The sequence below is a fragment of the Nyctibius grandis genome, chromosome Z (assembly GCF_013368605.1).
Source record: "Nyctibius grandis isolate bNycGra1 chromosome Z, bNycGra1.pri, whole genome shotgun sequence".
NCBI classification, from domain to species: Eukaryota; Metazoa; Chordata; class Aves; order Nyctibiiformes; family Nyctibiidae; genus Nyctibius; species Nyctibius grandis.
In genome coordinates, this window is record NC_090695.1 from 69,758,212 (window position 1) to 69,771,615 (window position 13,404).

The 13,404-nt window shown below is 42.2% G+C and overlaps 1 protein-coding gene across 1 annotated transcript in view; it reads left to right on the forward strand.

Moving 5' to 3' along the window:
- Nucleotides 1-13,404, forward strand: part of CAMK4 (calcium/calmodulin dependent protein kinase IV) — a 171,320-nt gene that overhangs the window by 89,203 nt on the left and 68,713 nt on the right. The window contains exons 3-4 of the mRNA XM_068423710.1: nucleotides 3,312-3,374; nucleotides 4,014-4,096. Of these exons, the coding sequence (XP_068279811.1) occupies nucleotides 3,312-3,374; nucleotides 4,014-4,096 (146 nt within the window). The remainder of the gene's footprint in view (nucleotides 1-3,311; nucleotides 3,375-4,013; nucleotides 4,097-13,404) is intronic.

Genomic DNA, 13,404 nt, shown 5'->3' on the forward strand with positions numbered 1-13,404 from the left:
TATTCGCACGATGTGGTACAGAAGTAGTGTAAGTTTTTCACACAGAGAAAACTAATCTTATAAGTAGAAATAAAATTGTACTAATGAAATGTTTGACCGAAAGCATAGTCTAGTCCATTTAGCATAGATTAAAAGCAAAGAATAAAGTAAGCTTGTAGAAGGATAATCACTAAACAAGTGGAAGTGGGAAACGTCTGAAAGTTAACATTTGATTGTTTTTTCTCTTCACAAACAGACCGATTCTGCTAACCTTATTATTCTTGACTGTGATGTACTCACAAAGGTCTCACTGATGCTCCTGTGAGTAATGTTAATTTAAGGAAAGCTCAGATAAATTGTTGCATATTGTACTGCATATTTAAATTGCATCCAAAGAGGAGGAGACAATAATAAACAGTTTTGGAGCCTAATTTTGGTCAGTTATTACACCTACACAAATCAGACCACTGTATTTGATCTAGCCAAACATACTTAATTTGCCCAAACATTTGTGGTAGTAGGATATTTTAGTTAAATTATCTGAGTTTTGTAATTTTTTACTCTAGCAACATATGCTATAGAGTGAAATGCCTGACTGTCATTCTATCAAATAATTTCTGTCAGGAATATAAGTAGCTGAATTGCTGATACTCCTGACCAAGCTGAAAATAGGCCATGTTTGGCCCTCATAAAAGTAGGTACATTTTGTTGGAAGGAGCTGAAACAAGATACATCTGGACTTGGTGTAGGAAAAGGTAAGAATATGAAAGTGATGAAACAGGCTGTCTGTAATAAAATACCATAACTACATATGGCGCTGCTTTTACTCTGGAATGATTCATATCACTTATATATGCACACTTCTGTTGTAAAATCTATCCCAGTAGCCATTTTCCAGGATGCACGTAACACTCCTAACTGTTTCTGTGTGGCCTATCTGCCATTTCATCTTAGCATCTTGAATTTTTCGGTGCCTTTTCCTCATACCACCACCTGAGGAAGTATTATGAAAGTCTACTGTTTTGTGTCAGATCAGGAACTGGATCACAGAGGGACTTGCCTACAGTTGCAGAGTAAATGTCTAGGAAAGCAAGGACCTGAAACTGAGTCTCAGTTCACATTTTCGCTTGATTTGTTGCCATCTGCAAGATGGGAGGAGGCCTCAGTGCCAAAAGGAAGCATCTTTAGAGTTTGGAGAGCCTCTTACGTTCTTGTTGCCAAGCATGCTTGATGCACAAACATTTTCAGAACTGCAGAAAGCAAACTGTAGGTTGTTCAGTTTGTAGTGGTGCTTTTGGATGAGGTAAATTGCTCAGTCTAAACAGCTCTCCTGGGGAAGTGACTGTCCATGCAATATTGTACATTAATTTTTCTGATCCTGTCTGAGGTGCAAAGCATATGAAAACAGTCCAGATGTATATCACTCTCTGAATCATCAAGAGCCCCTCGCTACCCAGCAGTGAGCTTTGGAGCACCTGCCAGTGCATTTGCACTCACAAAAGTAACCAAGAGTTGAATCATGGCACTGATGCCAAGGGGATGTTGAAGTGCTGATGCTCACAGCATTTTAGGAAAACTGCACAGGAGACCATTCTTCAAACTTGCTGCTCAGTATTTATGTAGCAGGCAAGAGCAAAGAAACACTTGCATTCAGAGCAGAAAGCAGTAAAGTTTATAAAGCCTGTGATGGTCGTAGAGCTTAGAAGAATCCTCTGTTTGATCCCAGAGCAGGTGTTTACCTGTGAAGATTTAGTTGTTGACCATATTCTTTACCTCCAATTAGATGTTCAGGTAATGGAATATTTCATTCCTCTTTGATTTTTGCTTTCTGCTGTTTCTGACATGCACTGAATCTGTCCAGAGTTGTTTTTTTCCTTTAATTTTGCTTTCTGCTAGAGCCACTAAAAGAGGTTAAATGTCAGTGAGTTTCAAGAAATCCCTAAGGGCTCTAGTTCTCTGCTCATTTACACCACTGTCAGAGCACTGTGGCATTATTAACCTGGAATCATTCCTGATTGGCACAAGGGGAGAATCAAATTCTGCCTATCCTGTAGTTCTGAATGTGACTGATACTTGGATTTTGTTGTTGATGGAAAAAATAAACTACTGAGAAGTACATCTCTCCTTTCAGGTGATAAAAAAAGAGGGATAATTTTTTAAGCATCTGTCTTCCTTACTAAGAATTTGAAGATAGTTTTGTGTCCCTTTTAAAGGTTTATGTATTATGACTGTTCATTTCCCATATGATGTAAAAAACCAAAACCAAAACACGTTTGATGAAAAGCCTCCACTAAGAAAAAACACACAATGCCCCTTGAAAATGTGCTGCTTGATATCATCTGTGTCGTCAATCTGGAAACAGGTAGTGTCTTAATTTGCGGACTGTCGTTCATTTTGTAACCCTTGATATGAAGAGTGCTGTAGAAGAAATACATTTATAATATCTTCTACAATGTGGGATTTCTCTATGGTCTGTGAGAATATTCTGCAAACCAGGTAGTTTTTTCATAAATGTATTAATTACCTTAGCAACATAAAAGCATGCATAATTTGCTTATGATCGTTTTCCTTTCTTGCTTGCTTAAGCATTCAAATTCTGAGAGAGCTGCAGTTATCTTTCCTGAGTGAAATATTCCCTAGGTCTGCATTTCTTGTGAGAAAAGACCAATGTCCCCCAAGAGGACATAGGTTGTGCCTGGGTTGTTAAACACTGCAACTTGAGAAGGGAAGGAAAGGGAAGGGGTAATCCCCTCAGAGGTTTGGCCAAACAGATAGTATTTTGCATTAATAGACCATGCTGTAAGATATGTCTGAAGCAAGTTGAAGTTAAACTTTATGCCCTGTCTGTGGCTGGGGGGTATTTGGCTTTTGCATCACTGTTTTGTTCTAAGCAGTATGTTACACTCCTGTGATGTGGACATCCTATGTGCAGAAACCTTTTTCCAGTATGACTGCTGAACAGTGTGTCGAAAGGAAGCTATCCTGGCATAAACTGAACCAACATAAGGTGATAGACAAAGGCAGAACTTGAGTAAAAATAGGAATTTTAGCACCTTTTTCAGATGTCTTTCCTATATGCTACTTCTTGCATGACTTACATGTACATTTGTAATCATTTTGCTAGATGCAGAAGCTTTTCTGTTATAGCATCTGTCCCATGTTAAAGGAAAATTAGTCCTTACAGTATATTTGACTTATGTGTCTGGCATCAACTTATTCTCCTAGAAGATCTAGAAATGCTGTTCATATTTTTTTCCTGTGATGCAGCTAGAAGTCTCTATGGTGATTATAAAAATAAATTTTTCACTTTTTCCCTCCCCACTTTTAACCAGGTAGACAAGAAAATTGTCCGCACAGAAATTGGAGTTCTTCTTCGCCTTTCGCACCCAAACATTGTAAGTTTAGTCTTGTTCTTTCACTCCATGTTTGTTTCTTTGGTTTTTTAAAATCCTTTCTGTTCCTGAGAAATTACTGTTGTGGTTTACCTATACAGACTTGGGAGAGTCCTTGATCAAAGCTTTGGATTCTCCTCATGAGCACGTTAACAGCTCGTTATGGAAGACTGTTGAATTATACTTACACTTTAAAATAAATTATTGATGTTCTGACAGAGCTGAATGAGAAACTATGCAAAAGAAGTTCTGTAAATGAAAGGGAAAGTTGGTGTTGTCAGTCCTTGGAGGGTGGGGAAGATCTTACATTCAGTTACTGTGAAAGACTGGCAGGTGTTGACAAGCACTAATGAAAGCACCTTCTTACACTTCCGTGTTACGTAGAGGTTGCTGAGGTATGAGGAGTATGGAAATAACAAAAATAAAAGGGGAATGCAAGTGAGATAAAGCTAGCAAAGAAAAGGGAAGTGGGAGAGAACATGCACAATAACTTGCTCAACTGCAAGGTAAATGATGCATCAGCTGCAGTTGGTACCATCCTCTGCTTTGTTGACTGGGGCCTGTTGCCTGCTTTTGGGCCTGTGATACGCTCAGCAAGAAGACAAATAAGCAAAATTAATCCTTTTTATTATCTTTTACCAGATAAAACTGAAGGAGATATTTGAGACCCCTACAGAAATCAGTCTTGTTCTAGAATTGGTCACAGGTGGAGAACTATTTGACAGGTGAGTTACCTGTACACACCTCGCTCAATACTTTCCCCAAGGATGTTACAGTCCAGATTTCTTCTCTGCACATAATCCTTGTGTTAGTAATTACTGGAATTATCTCATCAGCATATGGTTTATTCACATGAGTGAGTAACTGCAGGAATTGGCTCAAAACTGTGTTTGGAAATGTGACTATCAGGGATTTTTTTGGAAAGGATACATGAGTTGAAAATGGAGGAACTTGCCAGTAAATTCTGAAGAGAACACGCTATTGAATGAAGGTGGTCAGCAGGTGCATAACATCAGAGTAGGCTAGAGCAGACAAAAGGCAGGCAAAGCTGGAAAATTCATATTGACAGGTCATCATAAAATATGGTGGGTGGCAATCAGCCTGCCAGGAGGATAGTGTTATGTCAGATTAAAATTTGGTAAGCAGAGCAACAAGGAAGAAATTCTCTTTGGTATTCACTGTATTTATAAAACCTCTGTTTTTGTTACAAAGGTTCTGCAAGACAACTATTGAGTTCTGAAGGTATTGCCTGTAAGGCTGCACATGCTTGTGGTGTAAGTCCACATGCATGAAGTGAAGCAATTCTGTAATAATGTTAGGGCGCTGTTTTACTGGTAGGGATTTGGTTTTTTAAAGCAAGAGAAGATATGAAAAGCATTTGATACTGGCTTGAGTAAATCAATTAATTCACTGGTGTTGCTGATTTCCAGCTCATGTAAGGACAGGTTATTTGATCTTCCTTCTTCTCTAATTAAAGTTTAGTATTTTAGAGGACTGTTATACAAATATGCATCAAAGACTCAGTCTGAAGTCTTTGACTGAAGTCTTAAGAACAGAACTTCTGCCTTAGATTTCGGGCGGGCAGACTTTACCCTGTTTAAGAGGCTGGTGGACCGAGTCCCTTGGGAGTCGGTCCTGAAGGGCAAAGGAGTCCAGGAAGGCTGGACATGCTTCAAAAGGGAATTGCTAAATATTCAGGAGCAGGCTGTCCCAGTGTGTAGGAAGGCAAGCCGTCGGGGAAAAAGACTGGCCTCGTTAAACAGAGAACTTAGGCTAGAACTTAAGGAAAAAAAGAGAGCTTACTTGCTCTGGAAGAAGGGTCGGGTAACTCGGGAGGTCTATAGGGACGTTGCCAGGTCATGTAGGGAGAAGATTAGAAGGGCCAAAGCTCAATTAGAGCTTGATTTGTCTGCTACAGTCAAAGATAACAGAAAAAACTTTTACAAATACATCAACAGCAAAAGGAGGGTCAAGGAGAGCCTCCACCACTTGCTGAATGAGGAGGGTAGTGTAGTGTCAGGGGATGAGGAAAAGGCAGAGGTGCTCAATGCCTTCTTTGCCTCGGTCTTTAATGTTAAGACCGGTTGTCCTCAGGAGACTCGGCCCCCAGAGCCTGAAGTTAGGGATGGGGGGCTGTGTGAACCTCCCGTAATCCAGGAGGAGACGGTTAGTGACCTGCTGTGCCAGCTGGACACCCACAAGGCTATGGGCCCGGATGGGATTCACCCCAGAGTAATGAAGGAACTGGCAAATGAACTTGCCAAACCACTCTCGATTATCTACCGGCAGTCCTGGTTAACTGGAGAAGTTCCAGCTGACTGGAAATTAGCAAATGTAATGCCCATCTACAAGAAGGGTCGGAAGGACGATCCAGGGAACTATAGGCCTGTCAGCCTGACCTCAGTGCCAGGCAAGGTGATGGAACAGATCATCCTGAGTGCCATTACACGGCACATGCAGGACAATCGGGGCATCGGGGCCAGTCAACATGGATTCATGAAAGGCAGGTCCTGCTTGACCAACCTGGTCTCCTTCTATGACCAAGTGACCCGCTTAGTAGATGAGGGCAGGGCTGTGGATGTAGTCTATCTAGACTTCAGTGAGGCATTTGACACTGTCTCCCACAGCATCCTCCTAGACAAACTGGCTGCCTGGGGCTTGGATGGGTGGACTCTTCGATGGGTTAAAAACTGGCTGGATGGCCAAGCCCAGAGAGTGGTGGTGAATGGGGCAAAGTCCAACTGGCGACCGGTCACTAGCGGTGTTCCCCAGGGCTCAGTTCTGGGGCCGGTGCTGTTCAAGATCTTTATAGATGATCTAGACATAGGGACTGAGTGCACCCTCAGTAAATTTGCAGATGACACCAAGCTGAGTGGGAGTGTCGATCTGCTAGAGGGTAGGAAGGCCCTACAGAGGGATTTGGACAGGTTAGATAGACGGGCCTCGGCCCGTCATGACCCCACCAACGGCATGAGGTTCAACAAGAACAAGTGCCGGGTCTTACACTTCGGCCACAACAACCCCATGCAGCACTACAGGCTGGGGGAAGAGCGGTTAGAAAGCGGCCCGGCGGAAAGAGACCTGGGGGTGCTGATCGACAGCCGGCTAAACATGAGCCAGCAGTGTGCCCAGGTGGCCAAGAAGGTCAATGGCATCCTGGCCTCTATTAAGAATAGTGTAGCCAGCTGGTCTAGGGAAGTGATCGTCCCTCTCTACTCAGCACTGGTAAGGCTGCACCTTGAGTACTGTGTCCAGTTCTGGGCCCCGCACGTCAAGAAAGATGTTGAGGTGTTGGAGCGAGTCCAGAGGAGGGCGACCAAGCTGGTGAAGGGTCTGGAGGGTCTGACCTACGAGAAACGGCTGAGGGAGCTGGGGTTGTTTAGCCTGGAGAAGAGGAGGCTCAGAGGTGACCTTATTGCAGTCTACAACTTCCTGAAGGGAGGTTGTAGTGAAGAGGGAGTCGGCCTCTTCTCCTGGGCAACTAGCGATAGGACAAGAGGACACAACCTCAAACTTCGCCAGGGGAGGTTCAGGTTGGACATTAGGAAGAATTTCTTCTCAGAAAGGGTCATTAGCCATTGGAATGGGCTGCCCAGGGAGGTGGTGGAGTCACCATCTCTGGATGTGTTTAAGAGAAGACTGGACATGGCACTTAGTGCCATGGTCTAGTTGACGTGGTGGTGTCAGGGCAATGGTTGGACTCGATGATCCCAGAGGTCTCTTCCAACCTGGTTGATTCTGTGATTCTGTGAAAGTTCCTTTGACTTGAGAAAACAAAAGCATACTTTTTTTTTTTGTACCATGGTCATAGCTACAACCTTGAGATGAACTATTTATGAACAATAACAACAAAAACTCTTGTAACATCTTTAGTTCAACAGAAGAAAGGTGCATAGTCTCTCAATACTCAGCCAAAGCAATCAGGAGAAATGTGCTGCAAGTTAAACAACCAGCGAGCACCCAGTCCTGAGCTAGTGAGGACCCTGTGCAGGATGCCTTACATTTCACATAGCCCTTTATATATCCACGTGGTTTCAGACTGTGTGGTTTCCAGGAAGGCTGGGTACTCTACAGGAGTGTTTAATGAGAAGAGTTTGCAAAGGGAAACCACAAATATGCCAGTGAGATGGTTGGTTCCTGAGCAGCAACCATCTGTGTGGTAGAACTGAAGATAAAAGACTCCATGGGATCCAGGATGGGCAAATGCATTATTTGATGGAACTAGGATTTAATATTACAACATTTTCAACATTCTCTAATCTGTATTTAGCAGTGATTATGGGATTTAAGCTCTCAGATTGATCTTTCTAAAAAACTGTGTTTAATCCAGTAGTTGACTAGAACGAGCTATCGGGCATTGCCTGATGAGAAGCAAAGCCATTTAGTCACTTACTGGAATTGCGGTGCCCCCTTGTGGTGCTAGGAATGAGCACTAATACTATGGAGGTCTTCTGAATTCAGCATCCTCCTTTTCTCCATAGACAACAGAACAGGAAACTTTGGCAATACAGTCCTCTCTGATCTGTGATTTGGAAAAAAAAACACCAATGAAACAAAAAACATAAAAAGCTGTTTTCAGCTGTTAGGCTAGCAGTAGCAGTATTACTTCACTCTTCAACCTTAAACCAAAAATAATTTAATAGAAATATGCAGCCAAGATGTTTTGCATTAGTCACTCCAATTAAACATTAGCTGTCCTTTTCCTCTCTTTCAGTTGGGCTGAAGGATTAACACTTGCATTGTGCTGTACAATGGTTGCCCTCTGAGTTTTAGTGAGAGTAAATGTATCTTTCTGCAAATGACCCTTGAAAATCTGCTGGACAGCGAAGCTGTGTCAGATGTGGAGGGAGAGATGTGACTCTGTCTTCACAGAATCACAGAATCAATCAGGTTGGAAGAGACCTCTGGGATCATCGAGTCCAACCATTGCCCTGACACCACCATGTCAACTAGACCATGGCACTAAGTGCCATGTCCAGTCTTTTTTTAAACACCTCCAGAGATGGTGACTCCACCACCTCCCTGGGCAGCCCCTCCCAATGTCTAATGACCCTTTCTGAGAAGAAATGCTTCCTAATGTCCAACCTGAACGTCCCCTGGCGAAGCTTGAGGCTATGTCCTCTTGTCCTATCGCTAGTTGCCTGGAAGAAGAGGCCAACTCCCACTTCACTACAACCTCCCTTCAGGTAGTTGTAGACTGCAATAAGGTCACCTCTGAGCCTCCTCTTCTCCAGGCTAAACAACCCCAGCTCCCTCAGCTGTTCCTCATAGGTCAGACCCTCCAGACCCTTCACTAGCTTGGTCGCCCTCCTCTGGACTCGCTCCAACACCTCAACATCTTTCTTGACGTGCGGGGCCCAGAACTGGACACAGTACTCAAGGTGCAGCCTTACCAGTGCTGAGTAGAGAGGGACGATCACTTCCCTAGACCGGCTGGCTACACTATTCTTAATAGAGGCCAGGATGCCATTGGCCTTCTTGGCCACCTGGGCACACTGCTGGCTCATGTTTAGCCGGCTGTCGATCAGCACCCCAAAGTCTCTTTCTGCCGGGCTGCTTTCTAACCACTTTTCCCCCAGCCTGTAGCACTGCATGGGGTTGTTGTGGCCAAAGTGTAAGACCCGGCACTTGTTCTTGTTGAACCTCATGCCGTTGGTCTCAGCCCATCTATCTAACCTGTCCAGATCCCTCTGTAGGGCCTTCCTACCCTCCAGCAGATCGACACTCCCACTCAGCTTGGTGTCATCTGCAAATTTACTGAGGGTGCACTCAGTCCCTATGTCTAGATCATCTATAAAGATCTTGAACAGCACCGGCCCCAGAACTGAGCCCTGAGGAACACCGCTAGTGACCGGCCGCCAGTTGGACTTTGCCCCATTCACCACCACTCTCTGGGCTCGGCCATCCAGCCAGTTTTTAACCCATCGAAGAGTCCACCCATCCAAGCCCCGGGCAGCCAGTTTGTCTAGGAGGATGCTGTGGGAGACAGTGTCGAATGCCTTACTGAAGTCTAGATAGACTACATCCACAGCCCTGCCCTCATCTACTAAGCGGGTCACTTGGTCATAGAAGGAGACCAGGTTGGTCAAGCAGGACCTGCCTTTCATGAATCCATGTTGACTGGCCCCGATGCCCCGATTGTCCTGCACGTGCTGTGTAATGGCACTCAGGATGATCTGTCTTGAGATCCAACTGATGGTTGTCCTGGAGACAAGACCCAGTACAGAGAGCATGTGGGCAAGCAGGACCCTGACATGGCCAGAGACCACTCCAAGGGTTTGGAGGACCTTACATGCTTGGTGCATAGCTATGTGACTTTGTAAACCACCATCCATAGACAGGCAGCAAAGCAACTTTTCTACTCTGGAGGAGTTACTCTTATGCCTCTTTCAAATTAGCTGTCAGCAAATGATACGACTAGATCTGTTAGGCAAACGCATCTGCTCTCCGTACTGTAAACATCTTCATTGCTGTCACTATTGCTGCTAATTCTGATAATATGCCGGTACTTTTTGTATCAGCAGTTTTATTGCTCTAGTTTGCTGCCATCCCAGATGTCCATTCTTCTTTTGAATAGTATTTGAACTGCAAATGAGTAAGTTCTTTCATGTACACATTCCCCTTATCATGAAGATGATTTTATAAATACCCAAGATCAGATTAGTTTTCTGGAATCCTGTTAGCATTGTTGATGTGCTGTTGGTTTCATGCCACTCTAACATAAAAGTTCTGGGTAATAGAATTATTCACTTTCTTCACCATATTTAATATTTCTGTCAAATCTTCCACGTTATTGCTAAAATGAACTTTCATTATGACAGTTTTTCAGTTGTGTTACCCAACAGGAGATAAATTCAAACAAAAGTATCAGTTACACATCTGAGTTAATACAGAGGAAATCAGGTTGGTTTTGGTTGTATTTTTAAAAAGAAATCTGTTTCCCAGACTTCATAAATCATATTTTAGGTCATGCTCTGACATATAATATTCCACCATCTCAAACACAACAAATATAACTCTGCACTAAATTGGAGAAGTTTGTGTAAATTAGAATATTTATTTCCAGTTTGCATTATGGTTTTTGCCAACCCAGAAAGTGAGCAGTGACACAGAACTTTTGAAGTAAGACACACCAGTGGATGAACTGACGAAGACAGAGAGAAAATGCAGCAGGTTCTAGAATAGAACTATTCTAGTTCTTCGCAGATGCCGCATCTCCAGACCAGTGCTGGCACACGTGACTTGGGCATTTGCTTGGCCCTCCTCTTTCATTCCTGCGTGTTTAAAACAGACATGCTTGGTTGAAGTGCATTTAAACCAGCAGTGTTGTGATGGAGTCCTGAGGGACAACCCTCTGGTATGGCTCTGAGTGTGCCAGTGGTGCTGTGCCCCACAGCCGTGTTTCTCATGCTGCCATGACACTGAGGGCTGGCTGCCGTCACACTGGTCCTCACTGAGGCAGGAACTAGCTGAAAAACCCCAAATCAGCCCAGCTGTTCAAATGCGTGGCACAGTGATCACTCCAACATTTGAATAGCCTTTAAAGGACTGTGTTTCCACTGCATTTCTGGATAGGAAATAAGGACTGGAAGCAAAGGTCAATTTTCATCCTTCTTTCGCATCTTCCTTCTCATTTCGTATTCTTGTAATGAGTGTTGCAGAGCCATGGTTCAGACCATAGACACATCTTTTACGTGAGAAGTTTGAGTGATGGAAAGACACAATGAAGTTTGGTTTTATTAGGTTTTTGGATGACAAATTGTACATGCAGAATAAAGAAATAAACCTTATGTGGATACTTTTAAAAGGCAGATTTATAATCAGAAAACTTCTCTCCATTTCAGCTTTTCTCCATTTAACAGGAGAAAGCTAGAGGCAGAGTTGATGGAATTAACCTTCTAGGTGCTTTCAGATAGATGGGACTGAATTTGAGCTCAAATAAATGGAATCAAACATTTTAATATGAATTGAAGGTCACAGAGGAAAAAAGAGTTTAAATGCAGTGACCATAAGGGAATGTAGAATGAATTGACACCACAAAAATTTATGTAGTTTTCCTGGGGAAACAAAAGAATAATCTCATTTATATAGGTATATTGTTTGTCAAACTAATTGCTTTTTAAACACATTTTTATTAATAATCAGCAAACCTTAGACTGTTCAAAGATTTGATTAGATAAGTAGTCAATGGCCTCACTTTTTTGTATTAACCCCTTTGATTATTACCTCTTAAATTTTCTTTGTAGTTCTTCCCTTTTAGAGTACTGATGACTCTTCTTAAGCTTGGTTGAGTTATATTTTTTTCTTGCCTCTTCCTTTTGCCCTCTGTCCCTTCAACGTTCTTTACTGAAATGTAATTTCTTGGTACTGTTAATTTTGACTTTCTTTTCTATCGCATGGTGTATTTCATCAGGTTCTTGGTCACTTTGTTGATCTGGCTTTGCTTCTAACAATTAACTTCTTTAACCAAAACAATTCTATGATTCTATGATTGTTACAGGCAGTAATAGGTCTCGCAGCACAGTGAAGTCTGATAGCTATCCTTTATGGGCTAACTTTTCTGAAGTTGGTCTTTTCCATTCAGATTTTATTCGTATCTATTACCTTTCAGCTGAATCACCAATACATCACTTTTCCAAATACTAATTTCAGCAAAAAAACATCAACTCTACTTTAACTTCATTTTAGTCAGAATACCTGCAGATTGGTAAGAACAGTTTTTGTTAGACTCTTTTTTCAGCTTCCAATGATAATGTCAATCCATACATTCTCCTTATCTGTACTTCGGCATCTTGACCACAAACTCTTCTGTTTCTTCCTTCATCTTATTATTAAGTGCATCAAACATTGTCTAAAAATACCACTTACAGCTGACAGTCTCTTGACTTGCTTCCATTTCAGATTTCATATAATTTCCTCTGAAATATAGATTCAAGCTGATACTATCTTCTTTTATGAAGCATGCATTAACAAAAATATTAATTACTTGTTCTAAAGCACTTGCCTTTTTAAGAGATGCAGGAATGATTACCTCCTACGGACAAAATTTCCTGAAGCCTTCACAGGCTTCAGGCACACCTTCTTGTTTCTGCTTGTGGAAATTAGAATTGCTAAGGGACATCAAAAAGAGTCAGTGAATTAATCAGTCACTAAAGTGGAGGTCTTTTATAAACTAGTGGCAGAGTAGCATCTTTTATTGGTTTCTGAGCTCTCGTCTCATTATGTGGTGGCAGCCTGTCTTCTGAACAGGGGTCAGAGCAGTCCTTTGGACTCTATTTCACAAGACCAGGTTACAGACCCCTCACTCAGCACTGGGGAAAAAATAAAAGAGGTCTGACTTGACTACACCAACTATGACCTATTCTCTGAAATCAGAAGACAGCACACAAATTAGCTCTGGTAGAAGTTCTTTTTGATTTCCAAATAGCCCATGTAGTGTCTCTTGATTTCAGCTCAGTAATGATAAAAAACAGTAATTTAAGAATAAAGAAGTGTGCGTTAATGCTCATTTGTAGCTTTCCAATGTAATTTGGTATTTCCTTCCTGTACAGAGTTGTAATGATGCCTTTACACTTTTTTTTGTGGTCAGTGCCTTATTTTCTGTCACTGGTCAGAATTAGACACTCTAAGTCAGTATCCTCTGACTACAATATTCCCTTCAAGATGAGAGATACAAATGATTTTTTGTAAATGTTTGTGCATAGGATACTACTTACAGTATGGTGAATATATGCACTTAGAATTAGATGAAACACTAGGCGCCAGAGGGAACACACTTGCAGCTTTATAAATGACTAAACGACTCAAGCAGTGATGATGGTGCAATTAGAGTACTAACTGGCTTCCTGACGCTCTCTGAATGTGAACTGATGTGACATTAAAGCTTGCCTGGTTCTTAACTCCACTGTGGAAGGCTTTTCACTTAAAACATTTTCATTTAAAATGTCCTTTTGCCTTTTGTTCTTATTGCTTGAGATAACTTTGCAGGAATTGTTATCATGGGTATGTCCTAGTTGAGACCAGCCTGTATGTT